Source organism: Myotis daubentonii, chromosome 1, assembly GCF_963259705.1.
Source record: "Myotis daubentonii chromosome 1, mMyoDau2.1, whole genome shotgun sequence".
Lineage (NCBI taxonomy): Eukaryota > Metazoa > Chordata > Mammalia > Chiroptera > Vespertilionidae > Myotis > Myotis daubentonii.
In genome coordinates this window covers 174087240-174110835 of record NC_081840.1, presented here as the reverse complement: position 1 = coordinate 174110835, position 23596 = coordinate 174087240, and the positions used below count along the sequence as shown (strand labels likewise).

The 23596-nt window shown below is 41.0% G+C and overlaps 1 protein-coding gene across 7 annotated transcripts in view; it reads right to left on the bottom strand.

Annotated features, from left to right (window-relative positions):
• Nucleotides 1-23596, bottom strand: part of FAM13A (family with sequence similarity 13 member A) — a 282952-nt gene that overhangs the window by 33751 nt on the left and 225605 nt on the right. For all 7 annotated transcript variants that reach the window (XM_059665523.1, XM_059665511.1, XM_059665518.1 and 4 more), the window contains 3 exons: nt 10445-10521; nt 10027-10069; nt 186-333 (listed from right to left, as the gene is read on the bottom strand). In XM_059665523.1, the coding sequence (XP_059521506.1) occupies nt 186-333; nt 10027-10069; nt 10445-10521 (268 nt within the window). The remainder of the gene's footprint in view (nt 1-185; nt 334-10026; nt 10070-10444; nt 10522-23596) is intronic.

Below are 23596 nucleotides of genomic sequence, written 5' to 3'. Positions count from 1 at the left end.
GCAATTACTCTTGGCAGCACTAAACAGACACGTCCTATGCCAGGGAAAGGATTTTTCAGTCGTTTAGAAACCCGTCACACCTGCACGCAGAGCTGTCACTCTCACCCACACACGCCTCTCGGCTACACTCCTTTACATACGCTTTTCCTTTATTAAACCACCCAAGCGTCAGGCAGCGACCCTACCTGCCCAGCTCTTGCCCTCACACAAGGCGGTCAGGTCCAGCCGGGGCACCTCCAGGACGAAGCTCTCCTGCGGGGTGTCAGCATCAGGAGTCCTCTGCAGTTTGGTGTCAGGGATGCTGGGGTGCTCCTGGATCTTCATCGTGGGGCTCTGCAATAACAACACAACGTCCCTGAGTCCCTACTGCTCGCCAAGACCCAAAAACGTCTGCAGCAAGTCCACTCCGTCCGGATGAGACCTCCCAAGCCACGGCTGCTGGTGCACCCGGCACAGGAACCAGAATCATAGCCTGAGGCCCCTGGACATTAGCTGGTCACTGGCAAGCACAAAGCCACCGTCCGTCTGTCTGCGCTCCTTTAACTTTTCTTCGGTGAGAAAGACAAGCTCCTCCTGACAACAGCAGGCGGCTGGCGGTCTTGAAGATCACTGATTGGGGCCAGAAAGGAGGGAGAGGAGTTTGTTTCCTTAAAGGAGCTTGGCTCTCCAGACTGTAAACAACCACCCCGCTACCGTTGCTGCGAAGGCTGTGGGAGCAACATGGTGTCTTCTGCCGGCAGACTTCTTTGCCCCTTTGCGTAAACAGTCCCGAAAGGCCAGGAGCAGAGAGACTGAACACTGCCCGCCCTGCAGGCTTAGATCAATTAAGAGGAGCGAGGCACATTCCCAGATTTCCTGCGGTGGTTTTCTCCCTGAGTGTGGGGAGAGCAGACTATTTATGGAGGAGCGCTGGGTATTAAAGAATCATTGCGCAAATTCAAATAGCACCGAGGTTTGGCACCTTATCTCAGCTAGCAGTAAGGAATATGGACTCTGGAAATGAGCCAGAATTATACAGGGAACACAACTTTTTTTTTTTTTTTAAGTAAAAAGCCAAGAGCTGGCAAGTCAGCGATGCATAATTTATATCTAACAAATATGCAACTGTCACTGAGTATTAAATACTCCGCTACACTTGGCTTTGCTTACTGGAGGCAACTACACAAGCTGGAATATCGGGGGGAAGGGAAACCCTCCCCGAAAGGCTGCGATTTTAGCTAAGTGATTTTATGTTCTGAAAATTGCACTGAAATGAATTCTTTTTTTACCCTGATCTTTTGGTATCTTGTCACTTTCCCCTCTTTCATAAAATTATAAACAGAAGTGTTTACCCACAAACCTATTTCTCAAGTAGCACTTAACCTGTACCAAAGATTTTCTTTGTGAAAAACTGGAAATTTACTTTAGCAAATATACCATCGTTAAATGAAAAAGACAAAAACATCTGGAAGTCATAAATGATTCCATAATGAGAAATGTTCTTATGCTTAAAATAAAGTACTACTAACATTTCCAGCTACTTTTAATAGCTATTCAACCTACTTTAATATCACCAGGGGAGTAGCCGGAGCTTTTACTGTCACCATGAAATGATGTGCCAGGACTGGCATTCTCTTCGCATTTGGGATAAAATGAATCTCATCACTCGCTTTAGGATGAGCTACTAAAGTCAGATAGAAATGCCAAGTGAACCCGGGACTTCAAGGTACTTCAAAAATGCTGCTTGCCTAGTGGGGGGAGGGGGGGGCAGATTATGCATTTATACTACAAGAATTACTTGTTCCTTGAGCTGAGTCCTAAGTAACCAGTGCTGAGTGACTTATCTGGTGTTCAGCTTTTTAGAAGTTACAGGGCCAATCTGCCACCCCTTGTGTGGTGTGTGTGTTAGAATCTGCATACAGCAAATACACATTTTCTTAATTAAGATTTATGACAGCTGCTACCCTTAAGAGTCATAAGAGGTAGGACTATAGGAAATGCGATTCTGTGCTGCAAGTCCGGCATTTTCTTCACAAGGAATGTGACCGAGCCCCCCGGGCTGTGCAGCAGTGGAACAGACAGGGGCTTTGCTCACGGCCGACCTGGGTTTGACGTGTGACTGCCGGTCACTAGCTCGGTGCCCCGGTGCCCCGGCTGGGCCACCTCACTTCCCTGAGCCTCCATTTCCTGATCTATACAACCCGGCAATCACTCCAATCTGGGAAGCTCCTTTGAAGGTCTGGGAGAAGGTATGACAGGCCTCCAGCAGGGTGCTCGGAGCGATCATTCTTTATTACTATCCGGCACCCTGTGAAGAGGAGTAAAACATTGGCACGTCTCCAAGTGCTAGAGAAAGGAGCTGGAGAAGAGCCTACACAACCTGCTTTGAGATGACATGTGCTACTACAGGGGTCCTCAAACTTTTTAAACAGGGGGCCAGTTCACTGTCTCTCAGACCGTTGGAGGGCCGGACTATAGTTTAAAAAAAAACTATGAACAAATTCCTATGCACACTGCACATATCTTATTTTGAAGTAAAAAAACAAAATGGGAACAAATACAATATTTGTATTTGCATGTGGCCCGCGGGCCGTAGTTTGAGGACCCCTGTGCTACAAGATAGGCGGAGCAGAATTTTAGGTGCATTATCAAAAAAATTAGAGAACAAAACCACTTGTGTTCCCATCGGGTGTCAGCAACAGAAGTTTTGACTGGGGTGCAGACAGTGTGGGTCGGAGGGGCTGGGGAGGAGGGGCAAGTACAAAGGCAGGCGGGCAGCAGGGTACCCGTGGTCACAACAAAAGAAGAGGTTCCTGGTGGCTGGCTCTGGAGATACAAAAGGGGTTGGCAGATGCTGAGGGTGTTGCGTAAGCAGGGGGTGGACTGAGAAAGGCCGTGTATACTGGGCTAAGTTTGGATTTTATGCTGTAGGAGATAATAGAAAGCCACCGAAGGATTTTAAACACAGAGTAATAATGGCAAAATGTGCGTTTCCAGGAGACCTACAGGCCTGTGACCTGGGCTGTGCAGGCCACCAGGCTTCACTCCCCAAACCAGTCCCTGGCTCTGCTCCCTCAGGGCACTGCAGAGATTGACATCAGACATGTAAAATCCTGAGACTCCACACATATACAAATTAATGTAAAAACGCATACTTTTTATGATTGCTATATCTGAATTAGCACCAATTTTAAAGTAAAAAAATTAAAAAAATTTTCATTTTCTTTTTCCAAAAATATGAATTTCTATCTATTCCTTCAACAGCACGGTTTGGGGCCCCTCTCTCTGCTGGGCTCTGTGTAAGACATGCAAGCTTCCTGCACGGAGAGAGCTGGCATTCAGGGGAACAGGTCTGAGTACGTCCAGGCAATTTTGGTGTAATACACCAATGGGCCACCTTGTGAGTTAGTGAGCTGCCCGCCTTCAGTGTTCAAAGAAAGTCTGAGAGCCAGGCCTGTGGGAGAGGGAGAGGGTACCACGCTGGGTGGGATGCGAAAATAAATAACCTCTGTAAGACTCTACTCTTCTAACGAAGAGAATCACGTCACCATTGTACTACTTTACTCAGTAATAATGTCACAAACTACATGTGTGTAACAGGGCTGTGCATTACATGTCAGCTGCATACAAAGGCAATTTATTTACTCATTCATTTAAGAAATAATTTTTTAGTACCTACTATGTGCTAGACAGGCATAAAACTTTAGTGGACAAAATAAGGCCTCTGTGTAATGAACCGTACAGAAGAGGACAGTTAATCAGAAAGAACATGTCAGGTAGCGATATGGACTATGGAGGAAAATAAAGCAGGGTAAGGAGGCTGGAGAAGCGGGGGCAAGGTCCCCGCTGTTATTTTATATTGGGTGGTTAGGCAAGTCCTTTCCAATATGAGCAGAGACGAAGGAAACGAGTGAGCAAGCCGTCGATGGAAAGAGCACTCCAGGAAGAGGGGAAGCAAGTGTAAAGGTCCTGAGGCATGAGTATTTTGTAGCCTTTGAGGACTAGCAACGAGGTCATTGTACCTGGAGGCAGGGTCACCCCATTTGGGCATTTAGTATGTGCACTGTACCACATATAATGGGATATCATTCACAATGGAGACCTATGTCGACTTACAGGAGTTTTTGGACTTGCTGGCCGATTTCCTACACACCAGTGGAGCGGTCCCTCCTACACAGACCTGCACCAGCTCCCCAGCCATGGACACACTTAGCACGGCACTCACTCACCAGGACACGCACATGCTCAGCCTGTCCAGCTGTGCTCTGACCATCCCTGAGGCCGCTCTTTCACTTGCCTGCTGCCTGCAGAAGCCTGATTCCCAGTTGCTGGCTCCACTGGTCTCTGAACCCGACATGGCTGCCTGGCCGGTAGCTGCACCAGGTAGTGGACTCCTGGTGCGGGCACAGCGCTTATGCACAAGGGATTAGCAGTGCTGCTCAGGGGCGGCCCCTGGGGAAGCTGGGCTCTGTAGCAATATACTAGCAGAAAACGACTCTCCCTTCAGACGCTAGTCAGGCTCAGCTGGGTGAGGCACCTTGCCAGACGGTTCCACTCTACTAGCCCTTACAATACATTTCTGCACTTGTCTACTTGCTTGTCTGTTTCTCCTACTAGATAATTAATGTTAAAATGTCAGAGACGTTCTCAAGTACCAAAATATTTTTTTTAGTTTCAATTTTTGTTCTTAATACGTCTTTTAGCTTCAGTTAAATCAGAGAGTACATAAAGTCAATTTCACAATTTTCAACTGAGATGTCACACATTAAACCCTTGTCAAAATGTTGTGCCATGTGAAAACACACTGAATATTCATGTACTGAAATAAACGGACTGGCTCTTAGGAGAGGCAATATGGTATGGCAGATGGGTTTTAGAGTCAGAGGTGTGAGTTTAAATACCACCTTAGTAGCTATAAGATCTTCAGTGGGTAAACCTCTTTGTACTTTAGCTTCTTTTCTCTGATATAGAAGATGACTTCCTAAAGTTGTTGTGATGATTAAATTTAAAAAAATGTATAAAAACAGTAAGCCCAGAGTAACTGTAAAAAAATGTTATTTGCATTTATACACCATCTTCCTTTTGCATTCATTAATTTGGCACGTGTTTATTGAACACATACTATGTCCTAAGCACTGGAATGACAAGAACTAACAAGATAATGGTCACAAAAATAAAAAAAATTACAACTATGTGGTGATGGATATTAACTACACTTACTGTGGTGATCATTTCACAATATATACAAATGTCAAAGCATATTGTAGACCTGAAACTAATATAATGTTATATGGTAATTATACCTCAACTTAAAAATCTGATAATAGAATTTAGCATGGAAGGCAGACATTGAACACATAAGTGCTAAGTATCATGCATGTTCTAAAAGAAATACCCAGTCTGCTAACAAACAAATAATGAGAGAGCTCACCTTGCCTGGGGCCTCAGGTAACATACCTCATTAGGGTCAACGAACAAATAACCACGTCTATCCATCTGGCTGGGCTGGGCTTTTTCTATCCCCAGACTTTATTGATCCTGTTCCTTCTCTGGCTTCAAACAGTTGAAAAATTTCCCTACCCTCCTCCCTCCCTGCACAGGCCACAGATAAGTAGCCTGACAGCTTAGCAGAGCCAGGAATGTCGAGGTCACAGAGTGTACTGAATAATGCAGTTTGCACAGGAAGGAACCACACACTGTTAATAGAAGGACCACATGGAACCATAAATATTTACTGTTTGGCCTGACAAGAGAGGAAAATGGACATAACAAATTTTCAAAATCCATGTGAACTGCAAAGCTTCAGTCCTCTTTTGAGACTGGATGGAACCAGAAATGAATCTAAACAAGTAAAGCCTTTTAGTTTTCCTGGTTCTAACATTATAACCAATAACAAAATCCTAAAGCTTCCATGAAATACAGTGAATTTGAAATAACAGAGCCATCCATTTCATAAATACTTGTTAATGGGTCTACTTCAGAATCTATCTCAGGGAAAAATGAAGTCTGCACTTGAGATCTTGTGATCAATATTAATTCTCAGCCTTGCCTTCTCTCCTTTCTCCATCGCCTCTCTTCTTTTCTTTCTTTCTGCTTTATTTTTTTTGAAGCAGGATTATTTATTATGAATGTCTTGTTTGTTATTGAAGGTATGCTCCTAAGCTCTCCTAAGCAGTAGGCTTAGAATACAAAAAGAATGTAAAAGTATCTTTGAAGAATTTAACCTTCATTAACCTTATACTACTGACATAAAATCTCCCCCAGATAATATAATGCCCTTCCATGTAGTGAATAATTCTTACATGGTTTGCTTTTTGACAAAGTGATTTAAGTATAAATTTATAATTTTACTATTATGGATTTTATACTGAAGCATAATATATTTCCACAATAGAAAATAACTTATCAGAAGGAATCAAATAGAAGCATAAGGTATAAACTCCATTTAAACAGAAGTCTGAAAAATCTGTATTTTCAGGGATAATTTTTAGAACCTAGAATTTGCTAGTTTTAAGGATGACTTCTTTTCGGATCCTTTCAGTGGTTTAGTTTAAAAATAAAAGACAATAATGTGGTGAAGGCCTCGGGTGGGGCAGGGGCTCGGTGGAGGGGGGCAAAGAGGGGGGGAAAAGGGGGTACATCTGTAATACTGTCAACAATAAAAAAATTATAAAATAAAAAAATAGAAAAAAATAAACAAAAGAACATACCCAAATAAATCATACTTACAGTGTCGGCATTTTGAAGTGACTCAACTTTGTGTTTCATTATCAATACGTCACCAAGTAGATTTTAGTACAATCCATTTAAGAAACTCAGATAAGGCCCTGGCTAGGTAGCTCATTTGGTTAGAACCTTGTCCTGACACACCAAGGTTGTGGGTTTGATCCCCAGTCAGGGCAAATACACGAAGCAACCAATGAATGCATAAGCAAATTGATGTTTCTCTCTCCTTTCCCTTCCTCTTTCTCTCTCTCTCTCTCTCAAATCAATCAATAAAACTTTTAAAAAGAAGAAATCAGATAAAATAGAAAATGGATAATTCTCATTCACCGTCTGAGATTGCAGCGGACTGCGTAAGATTAGTAGTATAATTATAAGAAATTAAAAAGATGAACAACACAGTTGGATAAGCCCATTTTCACTTTTCAACACATCATTCAAACAAAACCACATTTAAGGCTGCAAAATGATTACTTAATAAATATAGTTGCATTTTATCTGCATTTGCCTTGGAGAAGCAGACTCTGAGACGAGCCTCTCTTTACAGAGCATTTGAGGCTGAAGGTCAGGGTTCCTTATTCTAATGGAAATAAATTCTGGTCAAAACAAGAGATAAACCACCTTTCCCTAACAGGTGTCATTTGCTGTATCTTGCATGAAAGCGAGAGTTTACAAGGAGAATTTAATAGATAATAATATTAACGAAGATAAAATCTGCCTTAATGGCCCTGGCTAGTATGACTTGGTTGAGCATCATCCCATGCACCTAAAGGTTGCTGGTTTGATTTCCTGTCAGGGTACCTACAAGGCAACTGATTGATGTTTTTTCTCACATTGAGTTTCTATCTCTCCCTCTCCCTCTCCCTTCCTTTCTCTGGCAAATCAATAAAACATATTTAAAAAAAAGATTTTTAAAAATTTGCCTTAATGGAAAATTAAATTGGAAACATCGTCATGTCAATTTTGGCATGTAAATTTTGGCATCTCTATCTGATGCTATAGGAGCCCTGAAAGAAAATATTGGCTCAACAGAATTTGAGGAGCAGTAACCAAAGTCTAGATTTATTTTTCATCTCTGAAATTTAGAAATTATTATGGTATGACCAGAAAAACACATTAACTATTTCAGTTGTATAATGTTCTAGAAAGTGCTACATGTATTAGAAAGTAAACAATTACAAAACAAACAAGGGAAAGAAGTTTTAAAAAGGAAGATGGGTCTTTCACAGCCCTTCAAGAACGATGTATTTCCGTCAGTGCAAGAAGCACGTGCCTCCGTGAGTAGAAACACAATCCCACGTCTTGTGGAGTGATGTCTTTTTCCTCCTTTGGTGCAGTTGTGAAAGGTGACACAAGAGCTTAATCTAGATTTTAACTCACTGCATAGTTTTATCTCCTAGCTAAAATTATTATGATGACCATGATTATTAATAGCGAATGCGTAAGGAGTGCCAACAGTGGGCTAGGTGCTGATTAGTAACTGCACATGGGTGGCACATGTAAAAATAGGTCCTGGCAGGTAAAAAAGGATTTGAGATTCTTTCCCCATGATTCAGCCACGGCCACGGGAGCCAGCCACAGAAATCCCAAGGCAAACTGAGTCCAGTATGAGTTAAGTTTGTGTGCCAGTTGGAATTTATGAGTTAATGCTATGAAGTTCATCCACAAAGGTTTGAGCTCATAAAGAATAACAGGCACACAAGGGAAGAACTGAGAAGACCTCTCCAGAAGGCTGGCAAAGCAATTTTCTTTAAAATAACGATCAATGGCATGATAAGTAGGTGCTTGCTGTGATCAGAGGAAGAGAGCAGAGAAAGGATAAAACCAGAAGAAAACAAAACAACAATATCCCAGGGAAACCATGCTCTGAGAAAAGGTACTTAGGGACAAGAAAAGAATGTCAGCTTGTTGCGTGGGTCCCATGGAAGGCAGTTGGAAATGAGAGATGAAAGAAATGGCTCAGAAAGAGGCCATTGGTGAAGTCAGAAAGAGGAAGCGTTTCCCTACTCTTATCTGACTGGGTTAATGAAGAAGTATCCATGACAAAAACTGAATAGAGGATTATGCGGGAGCCCACAGCCATTCATTTCCAGCATTTTTATGGCAACTTTTACATGAATGTGCATTTTTCTAGGAAAGGTCCACAGCTTTAAGATCTGTAATCTGCTAGATTATAAAACCTTATGGAGGCAGGGGCTGCAGCTGCTATGAAATCCCAGCTCCTAGCCCAGTACCTGCACATAGTAGAGCTTAATGTAAGTTCTTGAATAAATCCATCAGTGAATTAGGTCCGTGCCCAACAAAGATTAGGATTCACTAGGTTAGAGGGAGAGTTCTATGTATAATTAATATATCAAGAGTAGATTCCAGGTTGAGAAAAGCTTTAATTCTTGCCAAAAAGAAAACACAAGAAGAAGAAAGGTGGAGCTGGAAGCGTGAGGCAGTAGTAGAGGACATATACACACGAATGAAAAACGAAGCTGAGCGCACAGAACGGAAGCCAGAATTGGGAGCAAGGGAACAAATGCTCCGTCAGCCTGGCGATGGCCTCCGAGGACAGCAGGGAAGCCAGGCGAGTCACCGAAACATGAAGATATAGACGACATAATGGAGTTGGACATTTTTTCCAACTTGTCTACTTAAAATAAGACACAAAACTCAGAAAATGTATTGGATTTAATAACTCAAACTGATTTTATGATAATCTGAAAGTTAATGAGCTAATCCCTGTGAGAGAGCCACTAAAACTCACTTTCTATTTCAATCACTTAAAAATGCATAAAATCATGGAAAACCCAACCAGCAGCTTTGATGTTTTATTTTATTTTTAAATATATTTTTATTGATTTCAGAGAGGAAGGGAGTGGGAGAGAGAGCTAGAAACATCAATGATGAGAGAGAATCATGGATCGGCTTCCTCCTGCACGCCCCCCACTGGGGATCGAGTCCACAACCCTGGCATGTGCCCAGACTGGGAACTGAACCGGGACCTCCTGGTTCATAGGTAACGCTCAACCACTGAGCCACGCCGGCCGGGCAATGTTTTGTTTTATTTTATTTTTAAGAAAAAACCTAAAGAGAAATCTCCATGCTACTCAAGTTTATTGTGCAAGTAAAAATCAAAGAATTGAAAAAGCCAAAGAATGGCATTCTTACGTTTTCTCAAGTAATATTTACGTCCCCATATTTACTTTCCTAACCAATCACAGTCCTGCCCCTCAATCTTATTACCCCTTACTGACAGGCTAACAACGCTTCCTGTGTACTCTCAGGAATATACCAACAGTCCTGTCACAGTTACAGTCTTGCTTGTTAGCGACTTACCTCAAAATGCTGACTGTGGCCACTGTCTTTTTCATTTTCTTTCCTATAAACAATAACAAAAAGTGTCACAAAGTGTCAATCTGTTTTATAGCAATGCTTTTCATCCACTGAAATTATAATTTACTTTAAAAGTAGGCTGAGTAGCTCTAAATAAAATTCCTATAAAATTCAAAACTGAAAGAAAACAAAAAAGTAATAAAAATAAAAGTAGAAATACAAACATGAATATGGTATTTGGCTTTAATAGCACCAGGGTAGATGTTTTATTCTAAGTATTTTCCTTGCTATAAAATACTGCTGGTAAACATAAAGTCCATTAATTCTATTCATTTTAGTTCTTATAATGCACATTGCATTAAGTAAAAAAAAATATCTATTCAAACTCATAAAAAATATGAGGAGAAAATTCTAAAATTACCTGTCATCAGACATCAGTTCAATAGGATCAGGTCTAGCACTCTCATGAGATGGGGTGGAGTTGAGACTTCCCATATTCTGTAACAAAACAAATCATTGGGTGCCCAGTAGAAATGGTAAGAAATATGCAACAGCATACTCTGTCTTCTTTAAAACAGAAAAATTAGATATGTAGATATAACTAATTCTTGTCCTTGTATTTCTATGTTTGTTAAAACTAGTAAAATGATGACAGTTTATTATTACACACTGCTTGCGTGTATATTAAATTTTATTATTTCTTTAACAAAGATATCTGACAGCATCATAGAAATGGACATTTTGCCCGATAGTGTGCTTGTTAGGTACTCTCCACATTTTATAACTAAACATAGCAAAACTCAGGTTGTCAGAATATGAGGATAGCATTAGAACTAGAATAGAGGAATCTGACCTTGAAACTGATCAAAAACTGATGTAACACTCCTTATTTAACAACTTTCATACATATTGCCAATATGATCTGGGGTAATATATAGCCATGCTGTAAAATACCCATAAAAAGAAATGGGGCTGTCTTAACCTTTCTGCAATGTTTAATGTTAATCTTTACATCTGCTAAGATAAAAAATACAAATGGGAAACCTACTTTGAATGGCATGTATTTCATGCTGACCAGGAGGGTGTAATGCTTATCAGGAGGGATATCTGCAAGGTTTTTTGACTGCCTCTGTGAATACCAGGCAATGCTTTCCACAAACAATTTGGATGACTGAGCACAGAATAAGTAAGCATTCCCCATGAAGGAAGATTGTAAATAAGCAAACGAGCACATTTACATTTAGCAGACTCAAGAACATAACTGTCTTAGAGACTTGGATCCGAATACCATTGAACTCAAAGATTCATATCTGCAATAAAGGTCATGAAGCATAATTCACCTATTCTGTGTCACTGAAATAACCTACACACATATTGAAGCAACATGTATTCACCTACATATTTATAACCCCCCATTATGAAAAACTCTTTACAAAGGATCACAATACTCCCATGAAACTGACTTATATTTAAAATCTCCAAAATACAACAACAACAACATACAATTAGGATAAAAAACAAATCCTTGACTTGGTAAATAGATGAATTATTTTCCTTTTATGTTGGTTTGGCCAACTTGTCTATAATTCTTAAAGTTTAAAATACTAGGCTTCATCAAAGAATAGAAACTAAGGGAAACAGCATAATATAATAGTTATAATGGTGGCTCTGGAGTCAGAATGTTTGGGTTTGGATCCTAGTTTTATCATTTAGCAACCATATGACCCTACTTGACCCTCAATTTGCCCATGTGGAAAATGGAGATGGCAACATTACTCAACACAGGGGTGGTCATGAGATTAAATGACATAATACAGTTAAAGCAGTAGAATTATACCTGGTACATTTAATGACTATTAGCTGTTGTTGATATTACTATTCTTTCTAAAACTATGAAACCCCCAAGGACAATATTTTACTACTTGTCCACAGTGAAGATGATGTCCCAGGAACTGAAAGACAGTGTTTGTGTTTGCTACTGAATAAGGATTTACATGCTGAGATAATTTACACCATTAGATAATTTTAGAATAAACCTGAGAACTTTAAAAAAAATGACAACAATTATATTCCCGTTTTTGTTACTCTAAAGCTTAAGTAGCTTAGGTTACAAGAAGCCTCTTTAAAATGGCTCTCATTTAACCAAAGCAGAATTGCTCCTATTACCTGGAAGTGATCTTCTTGATAAAGAGTGATGTATCTATGACAAAGAATCTTTGTTTGTTCTCATAGGTAATCTTTAATAGATTATCAAAATCTTTAGTGCAAGATCTAGTGCAATAGTATTAGGTTTTCCTAAAGTTCTGAAACATGAATTCTTAGAGAAAGCATAACCAGATGATTTTAAAAGTGTCAATAACATACTTTTATAATGATATGCAAATAACTATTTCCAAAGACATACAAATTTTTAGATTAAGGCTAAGAAATATTCAGAAAGGGAGAACAGAAAATAAGCCATAATAGCATTACATAAATGCAAAGATATTTCCGTAGGATGATGTCAGAAGATTGATTTTTTTCCTAACAGAAAGAACCAAGATATAACTGATATAGGTTTTGAGAATTAAAAAGAAAAGAAAAAGAAAGTATAGATAGGTATGTTATACAATAGGAAGCTTTGCAAAAAGCAGTTGAAAATGTGAGAAAGTTTAGCTGATCTCCAGGGATAAAACAAGTAGTAACTTCTTCAACTCCCTCCCCACTCCACTTTTTTCAAAGTGTTTGGTCCAAATGTTTAAGAACTCCCCAAGGACCCGAGTTTTTATAGCTGTAACTGACAAATGGTGACTTTCCGTACTGTTCAGTCATCCTCTCTAAAGCTTTATAGGAATTCCTACTTTCATGCCGTCCTCCACACATTGGAGACTGTTGAATATTCATGGTCTGCTTTTACAAAGCAGCATGCAAGTACACAGTGTTCCTTTCCTAAGGTAGTTGGATTGCCCTCCTATACCTTTTGGAAACAGGAACATGTGAAGAATGTGTTACAACTGGCAACCTACCTCAATTTTTTTCAGAACGAACCTAACAAGGGTAGTAAAGATCTATGAATGCAGTAACGAAAATACCTATTTCCCTGGGAACAAAATGTTTTATAAATTCTGACTTCCATTCTTGCCTAGGATTTAGGGAGGTAAAATTAAGATAAGAGATAATATCGTAATTCCTCCACTTCCTTGAGGTGGGGAAAGGGACGAATGGAATGGCCAGGTCAAAATGAAGGCTGAAATATAGAATGCTTTCATTGTATGAGAAGTATGCTACTGGACTTTCAAATGTTCTGTTGTTGTTATTAGTACTTGTCTTATGAGAAAATACTGGCTCAATGCCTTCTGAAGGTTTTGAACTGTTTTATGTCCAAAACTCTTCTCTAGGTGTGATAAGAGCAGCTCATCAATGTTTTCATTTATTAAAGGTTGAAGTTAATAGAATTCTTACAAAAATGTTTTATTGCATTAACTTTTAATATGCCTTCTAAAGTTGTAATCTTTTAAATAGGTAATTTAAGAAATAGCAAAAAACAGAGTATGACTTTGTAATATAATGAAATTGCTTCTTGAGTTATATTTTTTTTCAAAGTCAGGTAAAGCCTCATTTATAATGCAGAAAATTTTGCCTCATATAAGTCCTACAAGTGACTTTTAAAACACACACATTTGCTATGATATAATTTATTTGGAAAATTTTTGAGTGTCAAAAGGGACATTTAAGAACTATACTTTTAAATTATAAAAGAACCTCAAATTTAAAAAGAGCAAATGCCTCTAAAAAAGCTTTAGGCTGTGGATTTTATTTTCAATTCTTACCCCCAGCTCTGTTTTGGCATTGAAGCTAAGGCTCAAAACCTGTTTGACCACTGAAGCACATGAAACCACTTGGAGCAAAAACAAATTTGTCTTCTAAAACTGTAAAATGCTGACAAAGCCTTTATAGAGGACACCAAAAGAAAGAAAAAAAGAAAGAAAGAAAAAAAAAAGAAATGCCTTTTCTCAATGTACAAACAGCTCAGTCTGACGGCTACATGGAATGCTTCTAGTCAAAACAGGCTCATTATTCTAACCTTGAGCTCTAGGAGAAGGAGCATATTTGATATATTCTCATTAACAAATGATGAATGGCAGATTTGAATCTCTTTGTGTTCCCTTTTGTATATTTTACTGCTTAAAACTATATAAATTAACCCATATTAAAAAATAACTACTGGCACTGTTAAGAGATGCCTCTGGAAGAGCTTGCCAGCTGTCCACCCAATTCCATCCTTTTCGTCCACAGAACTGCACAGCCACATGCCCAGCAAGAACACATCCCCTGGCTCCTCTGCAATGGGAGAGGGCCAAGCGACCAACTTGCCTCCAACATGATATGAGAAGCAATGTGTGTGGCTTCCAGACCTGGTCATGACACTAACTCACCAGGTACATGCCTCAGCATTCAATCGCTATTGCGCGCGCGCGCTCGCTCTCTCTCTCTCTCTCTCTCTCTCTCTCTCTCTCTCTCTCCTTGAGGTGGAATGGAGATGAAAACCACCAGAGTGCTGGGAAGCTACCTGCTGAAGACGGCAGGGAGGGAGTTGGTCTGGGGCCCTGAAATACTGTATGGAGCAAGCCCTCGACTCCTCTCCCCAGCCCTAAACTCCTGCTCTAGATGGTCACAGGAGAAGTAACGTTTACTATGTCCAAGACATTGTGTTTTGGGTCTTTTTGTTATACAAGTTACCCTAAACAATATGGCAACCGTTCACTCACTCTTCCCCCCAACACATGTTTAGTGAGTGTCTAACCATCTGGGCAGGGGGGTGCAATGGTGAGCCAGACACACACTTGTCCTTGTCACCATGACACTTGTATTTTGGTTACTGCTCCAACTGCAGTTTGTTACATTGTTTATATTACCTTGATTTCTGTAATAGGTTCTATCTGAATACAAATGTAAACATAAAATTCAAGGCCAGCACATTCTTTTCTTACTCAACAGAATACAAGGAAAATGAATCATAGATGTGTGTAAAAACATGATGAGATTAAAAAGTTAAAAAAGCTGTGGTACATTTGTGCAATGGAATACTACTTGGCTATAAAAAGAAAGAAATCATATCTGTTGTGATAGCATGAATGGACCAGGAGAATATTACGCTAAGTGAAATAAGCCAATCAGAGAGACAAACACCATATGATTTCACTCATGTGTGGAACAAACAAAATAGAAACAGACTGACAGCTATCAGAGGGGAAGAGGGCTGGAGGAGAGGTTAAACAGGTGAAGGGATTAAGTAAAAAAAAAAAAAAAAACCCAACAAAACACACATGTCAGATACAGACTGCAGTATGGTGATTACCAGAGGAAAAGGAGGGTGGGCTGGGGGGGGGGGTGTAGAAGAGGGAAAAGGGGAATAAATGGGGACTGGAGGATTTTGGGTAATGAATACAATACACAGATGATCTATAATAATAAAAGCATAATATGCTAATTAGACCTGACCTGACGAAACCGGGGCTGCGAGGAAAGCCATTGCCGGCAGCCGGGGGAAGGAAGGCCTACTCTTATACAAATTTCGTGCATCGGGCCTCTAGTGTATTATAAAATTGCACACTTGAAACCTATATAATTTTATTAACCAATGTAAACCCAATACATTCATAGAAATCTTTTTTAAAAATGTAGAGTACTCACTTTTCTTAGATTATGAGTAGCCTGTGGTTAAAACACAGGTGCTATGTCAGGGGTCCTCAAACTTTTTAAAGAGGGGGCCAGTTCACTGTCCCTCAGACCGTTGGAGGGCCGGACTATAGTTTTAAAAAAAACTATGAACAAATTCCTATGCACACTGCACATATCTTATTTTGAAGTAAGAAAACAAAACGGGAACAAACACAATATTTGTATTTGCATGTGGCCCGCGGGCCGTAGTTTGAGGACCCCTGTGCTATGTGAAGGAGGCAGCGGGGGAAAAACCATTGGAGTTTCTGATGAAACGATCTTTGAATCAAAGTAATTTGCTATCAAAGCTCTCTACTCATTCACTAAATCCCAAACCCTGTCAATTACTCAAGAACACTGATCCTGCAATGGACCCTTCTCTTACATCATCATTTCCCTCTCTCTTTTGGCCTAGCTTATACTAATGCTGTATAATATAACCGCCCTTTAAAAAGACTCTCTTAATCTTGCATTGTTTCCAGCTACTATATCAATTTTCTTCATTTCCTCCTACACTCTCGTGAACCCAGGCTCTTCCTCCCTTCTCCAACCAAAATAGCTCCCAGCGAGGCAGATGTATGTTAGCTGGATATTATATGTGAAATTATCATGTACCTACTATTTCAATTTCTCTCTTCTGATTTTCTCTTGACTCAAATCTATAAAGGCTCTTGCCCCCATACTGCACTGGAAATTGCTAGCTGCTTCCTTTTAAACTCTTTTGTGTGTATCTTCTCCTCCACCAATCCTCTACATATTGGTATGTCCCAGGGCACAGTCCTTGGACCCTTCTCTTTGTTCCTTCCCTAGGAGCCAGCTAGGGCTGTCTCAAAGCTTTAAATACCCAACGGTGTGCCAAAGACTCCCAAGCTTATTTTATTTCTCCCCTAAACTCCAGATTCATATATGTAACTGCCCACTTGACTTGTTTATTAATAAACATCTCAAACTCAACATATCCAAATGGAATTATTGATGCCCCCCTCATTTACCCTTCCAACAGTTTCTCTATCTATGGCACTCCATCCTTCTAGCTACTCCAAAAGTCTTGGAGTCATCTTGCACCCCTCCCTGCTTCTTCACATCCCAAATACAACCCATTAGATAATGCTCTTGGTCCTACTTCAAAATATACTGGTATCTATAGTCTGACCACTTCTTACTACCTCCATTGCTGTCATTCTGGACAAAATTGAGTACTAGTATTATCTCTTCCTTCGATGATGCCAATTATTCTGCTTTAGTTCTTGTCCATCTCGCACCACCTCTGGGCTATTCCTTACACAGTTGCCAGAGTGATCCTTTCAAAAGGTACATCAGAAAATGACTTTCTTCCCTTTAATCCTCTAATTGTTCATCTCACTCCAGGTAAATGCCAAAGACCTAAAAATGGCTGTAAAGCCTTAAGTGATCATGGCCCTTGCTTTGTCTCTGACCTCATCTCCTATAATGCTTCTCCCTCAACTCTGCTCCAACCATAGCAGCCTCTTGTTTATCCTCAAAAGGTTAAGCCTTATTGCCCCCTCTGCCTGGATAGTCTCTCTAGCTATCCTGATGGCTCACTCCCTCACCTCCTTCAGGTCCCTGCACAAGTACGCTTTGCAGGGAAGCCTGACCTGAGGACCTTAATCCATGCAACACCATCCTTACCTCCCACCCTCCTGCTTTGTTCCTCAGCTTCGTTTCTCCCCACAGCACGTGGGGACTATTTTCCTTGTTTCTTCTCCATCTCACCCTTTGAAAATGCCAACTTCAGGAAGGCAGAAAGTGTGTCTCTTTGATCACCTAAATTTTGCTTGTCAAATAGTTTCCTGTTGTATGCTTGAAGGAATGAATCACTTTAAATCTGTGGTCCATAGTGTTGGCTTCTTTACATTATGTTGACACCACTCAGAGAATCACTATCCTGTAGTTTTGTTTTTTTTTTGTTAATCCTCACCCGAGGATTTTTCTCTATTTTTAGAAAGAGTGGAGGGAGGCGGGGAGGGACAGGGACAGAGAGACACATTGACTGACTGGTTCCGTCCAGCACATGCCCTGACTGGGACAGGGATGAAACTGCAACCCGGGCACGTGCCCTTGACCAGGAATAGAAGCCCTTGACCCTTCGGTGCTTGGGCTGATGCTCTAACTACTTAGAAACACTGGCCAGGGCAGTCATGTTGTTTTTGAGAAGAGTTCTGGCTGAGTTGTGCTGCACTGAAGACAAGAGTTGATAGTTTCTGCATTTGGTAGATGATTGTTTTGCAGTAGCAGGTAAATGGTTTGAAGAGGGGAGAGGGCAGAGACTGGAGGCTTGGAGATATGCTGGTGGCGGTTTCAAGGTTCTAGACTAGTTATAATAAGGGCTTCGGCTATGTAATGGCAATACAAAAAGAAAAGGGTGACATACATCACATTTTTATAGTAGAGTCAACAACATTTGACAAATTATTGAAAAGTTGGAAGAAGGGTTAGGGGTAAGGAAAAGGAAAGGACTTCGAAAATGACTAACAGGATGATGATCTGATAAACTCAGATGGGTATCTTGAGTGAAAAGAGATCAAAGAGAAAAAGACAAGTTTGGTTTTAACATGTTGACTTTGAAGTACTTTCTAGGGTGAACTGCAGAGAGCATAGATTAAATGTTGATTTGGGCCCTGGCCGGTGTGGCTCAGTTGGTTGGAGTGTCCTCCCATGCAGCGAGGTCCTGGGTCAGATTCCCAGTCAGGGCACGTGCCTAGGTTGCGGTTTGATCCTCGGTTGGGGTGTGTTCAGGAGGCAACTGATCATTGTCTCTCTCTCACGTTGATGTTTCTCGCTTTCTGCCTCCCTTCCTCCCTCTCTAAAATCAGTATTTTTTTGAAAAAAAATGTTCATTTTGGGGAAAAAATGTTCATTTGGAAGTCATTTGTAAAGAGGTGACATTTGGCACCATGGAAGTGGAGAAGCTCTCAGATTAAATGCTGGTAGAAAAGAGATGAGAGACAGAAATCTGGGTAACATTTACATCCAGCTCTGCTTTGTGGGACATTAGCCTGTGAAGGATGCAGCAAAGAAGAAAACAGTCATTGTGGTAAGAGGACAAGGCAAGGTCACCATCACAGAGGCCAAGGGAGAAAGAGTTCTGAGAAAAAGGGACTAAGTATCAAAAGCACCACAGGCCGTAGGGGGGCCAAGGGTCAAGCATACGTCACAGCACAAAAGCCTTGCAAGGCCAGCTCCAACTGCAGGTCGGTCCAAGAGAGCAGTCTCTTCAGAGAAGCGAGTAGAATCCTGACGACTGGGGTTGATGAGCAAATGTGAAAAGAACTGAAAATAACAAGTATGGACTGTTCAAAATATCTGATGGTAAAATGAAGGAATGAGACTGGAGATCAGAGTAAGGGAAAAAGAAAGAAATTTAAATATGTACTGTTTCCAGTTTTTCCTGTTTTGTTTTGTGTAGCATATTTCATTGCATTTAAAAAAAACACACACCGAGAGTATTAATATCCCGATTTTACAGATGAGGGAACTAAGTAACTGAGTAACATGTTCACGTGTATAGCTATTACATGATAGACAAAGCAGCAGAGGTAGGATTATTGGATGAAATGCATGACCGAGTTATGGCTTTTGATTCAAACTGTTACTAGGCCAACAGAAATGAGCCAATGAAGAAAGCAATGGTGTGTGTATACCATACTAATACATGGGGGTGGGGTGTGGAGATGGACGTAGAAGATAGAATTTCTAAAGATACGTCTTTAGAATTTAGAAAAACCACTTTATCATTTGACCAGGTAAGAATATAAGATGAGTGAAGATGTAGAGAAATTTTGCAGCAGGAGGGAGGAAACTTGCTGAAACACCAGCCAGCTGCCTTATCTCTTCAAAGTAAACCAGGAGCCAAGTTTCCAAGAGAGACTGAAGGGCACAGGCATGAGCTAGGGGTTAAGGAGAGGAAAAGGTTGAGATTGTGGCAACAGAGATAAGGCAGAACACTCTAATGTCACCCACGGCCACTAACTTCCAAGCTCTGAAATGTCTTTGGTCTCTGGTCCCTGCTGGCCATGACAGCCTTGGAAGGTGAAAGGACAAAGGTCAAAGTGGCCGGACTGTTCCCACTTCAGAGATTCCAAATCTGCAAGATGTTTTTGTTTTGTTTTTTAGGTCTACAGCATATTGTCCTCTCTGGCTGTGCCGCGGGCTGTGAGATCACTGTGAAATGATTACTCACAGTCTTCAGTTACTCTCCTCTCATTTTCTGTGGAAAATAGCTTTTGCTCCCATCTCTCCACAAAAATTGCTCTCTTATTAAGTGGCCTCCAGTTTGCTAATTCTAATAATGGCCGTATTCAGCCTTCTATTTGATCCATCATCTGACCCTCTTTTCACTTAGCTTCCTAGACAACAAACTCACCTCATTTTTCTTCTCCTTGGCTGGTTGCTCCTTTTTAAGTCTTTTCTACTGGTATCTTTTTATCTCCCCATCCTCTCAATGCTGGTACGCCTCAGGCTCAGTCCCTGAGGCCACTCTTCTTTTCTGTCCACACTGCTCCCTTGGTTGCTCACTCAGGATACTGCCTTTCAATAGCCTCCATCTCCTGATAACTCCCACACTGTATCTCCAGCCAGGATATCCTCCCTCAACTCTAGGCACAGAAACCCAGTTGGCCTCCCTCCTCTGAGATATCGGATGGGCACAGTTCAATCCTAACATGTTCAAAACTGAACCCCGGACTACCCCCCGAACTTCTGTCTCCTCCATTTCAGTAGATTGGCAACACAAATCTTCTAGCTGTTCAGGCCCAAAACATTGGAGTCTCTTTGACTCCTCTATTACTTTCATACCCCACAGGTAATGTCAATTCTACCTTCAAAATGTATCCAAAACCCATTTCCTACTTCCTGACTCCAGCATGCAGTGCTGCAGGAGGGACCATTCACGGGGTTGGTTGATGTGAATAGTGCTCCCTGGGGTAGTGCGCTGTACAGCCTGCAAGGTGGTATGTGCCGGCTCTGGTATCACCTGCGTTGAAGCCACAATCATCTCAAACCTTGATGACTGCAATAGCTTCCTGCCTTGGTTACTCTGTCTTTGCCCACTTACTGTCTATTCTCAAGGTAGTAGTCACACCAAATTTCAGTAAGTCAGACCACCATTCCACCTAGGCCCTCCAGTGGATTCTCACCTCACCCAGAGTAAAGGCAAAGCCTTGCAATGATCTCTGAGGCCTTACTTAGTTTGCCCTCTCTCCCTTTACCTCTCTCACTTTGCTTGCTCTCTTTCAGCCATGATGGTCTTTGTGTTTTCTTGAACATTCCAGATGCATTACTGCCTCAGGGCCTTTGCCACCTGCCATTATAGTACGTCCTTCTACGGCTTGGTCCTCATTTCCTCTAGGTCTTTTTACTCAAATGTCAAATTCTTGGGATATCTTCTCTGACCAAGCTATTTAAAACAGCACCCCTTGTCCCCTCACAATTCCTATCCCCATATCCTGCTTTATTTTTCTTTCCAGTAGTTATCACTATCTAATATGGCCTATGTTTTACTTGTTTTCTTGATTATTGTCTGTTTCCCCTATTAGAAGGTTGGGCTCCATAAGGGCAGCAAGTTTTGCCCGCTTTTCTCACTGTTGTATCCCCAAGATACTTCCTGGCTCATGGAAGGCATATAATTACGCACAATACTTTCCCCCAATCTATGGAAACAAATGTTTAGTCAGGGTGTAAAGAACTTGACATGGAGTAGAAAAGGACTGTGAAGGAGGGTTGGGTAAAGTAAAATTAGAAGATTAAAAATAGTGGGAAGTTAAGATGCACAACCTAACTTTCAGGATGTGATCTAAATACTAGTCACCGTTATGTTCTCTGGCTCTTAGTTTTGTGGTTACCTGTGAAGATGAGACTTAAAAATTCATGGAATATGAGAGTTAGGAAAGATCTTAGAGAATACCCTCACTTTATAGATGAGGAAAATTTTTCTAAGTTGCACGGGCAGAATTTTAAGTTATTCATTGCAACAAAGACACAGTCCACTTTGCTCACTTAACATGTGACAGCCACAATTCTGGAATGTGGAAACTGGCAACTAAAGTGGGAACATAAGTAAGACCAACATGAAATTAGGTTTTCCCATCCAAATGTTTTTATTTATTTATTTTTTTTTTAATTAAATCTTTATTGTTCAGATTATTACATTTGTTCCTCTTTTTTCCCCCCATAACTCCCCTCCTCCCAGTTCCCGCCCCACCCTCCGCCCTCACTCCCCACCCACTGTCCTCTTCCATAGGTGCACGATTTTTGTCCAGTCTCTTTCCGCATCTCCCACACCCCCTTCCCCCCCCCCCAAGAATAGTCAGTCCATTCCCTTTCTATGTCCCTGATTCTATTATGATCACCAGATTATTTATTCACTTGATTCTTAGATTCACTTGTTGATAGATGCATATTTGTTGTTCATAAATTTATATCTTTACCTTTTTCTTCTTCTTCCTCTTCTTAAAGGATACCTTTCAGCATTTCATATAATACTGGTTTGGTGGTGATGAACTCCTTTAGCTTTTCCTTATCTGTGAAGCTCTTTATCTGACCTTCAGTTCTGAATGATAGCTTTGCTGGATAAAGTAATCTTGGTTGTAGGTTCTTGGTATTCATCACTTTGAATATTTCTTGCCATTCCCTTCTGGCCTGCAAAGTTTCTGTTGAGAAATCAGCTGACAGTCGTATGGGTATTCCCTTGTAGGTAACTTGGTTTCTTTCTCTTGCTGCTTTTAAGATTCTCTCTTTGTCTTTTGCTCTTGGCATTTTAATTATGATGTGTCTTGGTGTGGTCCTCTTTGGATTCCTTTTGTTTGGGGTTCTCTGCGCTTCCTGGACCTGTAAGTCTATTTCTTTCACCAGGTGGGGGAAGTTTTCTGTCATTATTTCTTTAAATAGGTTTTCAATATCTTGCTCTCTCTCATCTTCTGGCACCCCTATAATTCTGATGTTGGTACGCTTGAAGCTGTCCCAGAGGCTCCTTACACTATCTTCGTATTTTTGGATTCTTTTTTCATTTTGCTTTTCCAGTTGGGTGTTTTTTGCTTCTTCGCGTTTTGAATCTTTGACTTGATTCTTGCGCTCCTCTGGTCTGCTGTTGGGTGTCTGTATAATATTCTTTATTTCAGTCAGTGTATGCTTAATTTCTAGTTGGTTCTTTATCACAACATCGAGGGTCTCATTAGATTTCTTGAGGATCTCACTACATTTATCGGCGGTCTCACCAGTCTTTTCGAGGGCCTTACTAAGTTTATCGGCAGCTTCTAGACAGTTCTTGAGAGATCTTAAAAGTGTGCTTTTGAGCTCTATATCTTCCATTTCTGACATTGCGTCCTGTTTCTTTTTCTCCGCATTTTTTTATCTTTTCTTGGTGCACCCCCTAGTGGTCTTTGTGCGCAGTCTTGTAGTTAAGCCTTGATTGTTGTTGGTAATACCAGGGGTGATTTGACCTCCAGGCTAACTGGCTATGAGAGTCAGCTGTGTCTGCAGTGGGAGAGCTTCTGTGCTGGATCTCTAGGGCGGTGCTAATCTAGCCTTTGCCTGAGGCTATCCGGCAAATGGTTCTGGGCAGGGCTTGGGCGGGGCGGGTCCTAGGGGATCAACAGGGCGAGCAGTTATGGCTGCTCTCAGTTCCGTCCCTAGGGGCTCTGCCTCTCAGAGTCCCAGCAACCGCTGCAAACCTCGGAGAGAAAGCTGCCTTCGAGTTCCGACCAAAGCCAGACAGTCCCGCTTCTCCCATTTGAGTCTGGGTCCCCAGAGACTCGCCCGGATCTGGAGCTCAGAGTCTGAAACTCCCTCCCAATTGAAAATAACAACCGCGCACTCCGCACCTGAGTATTTCACTTCAGCACTGCGCCTCCTCTGA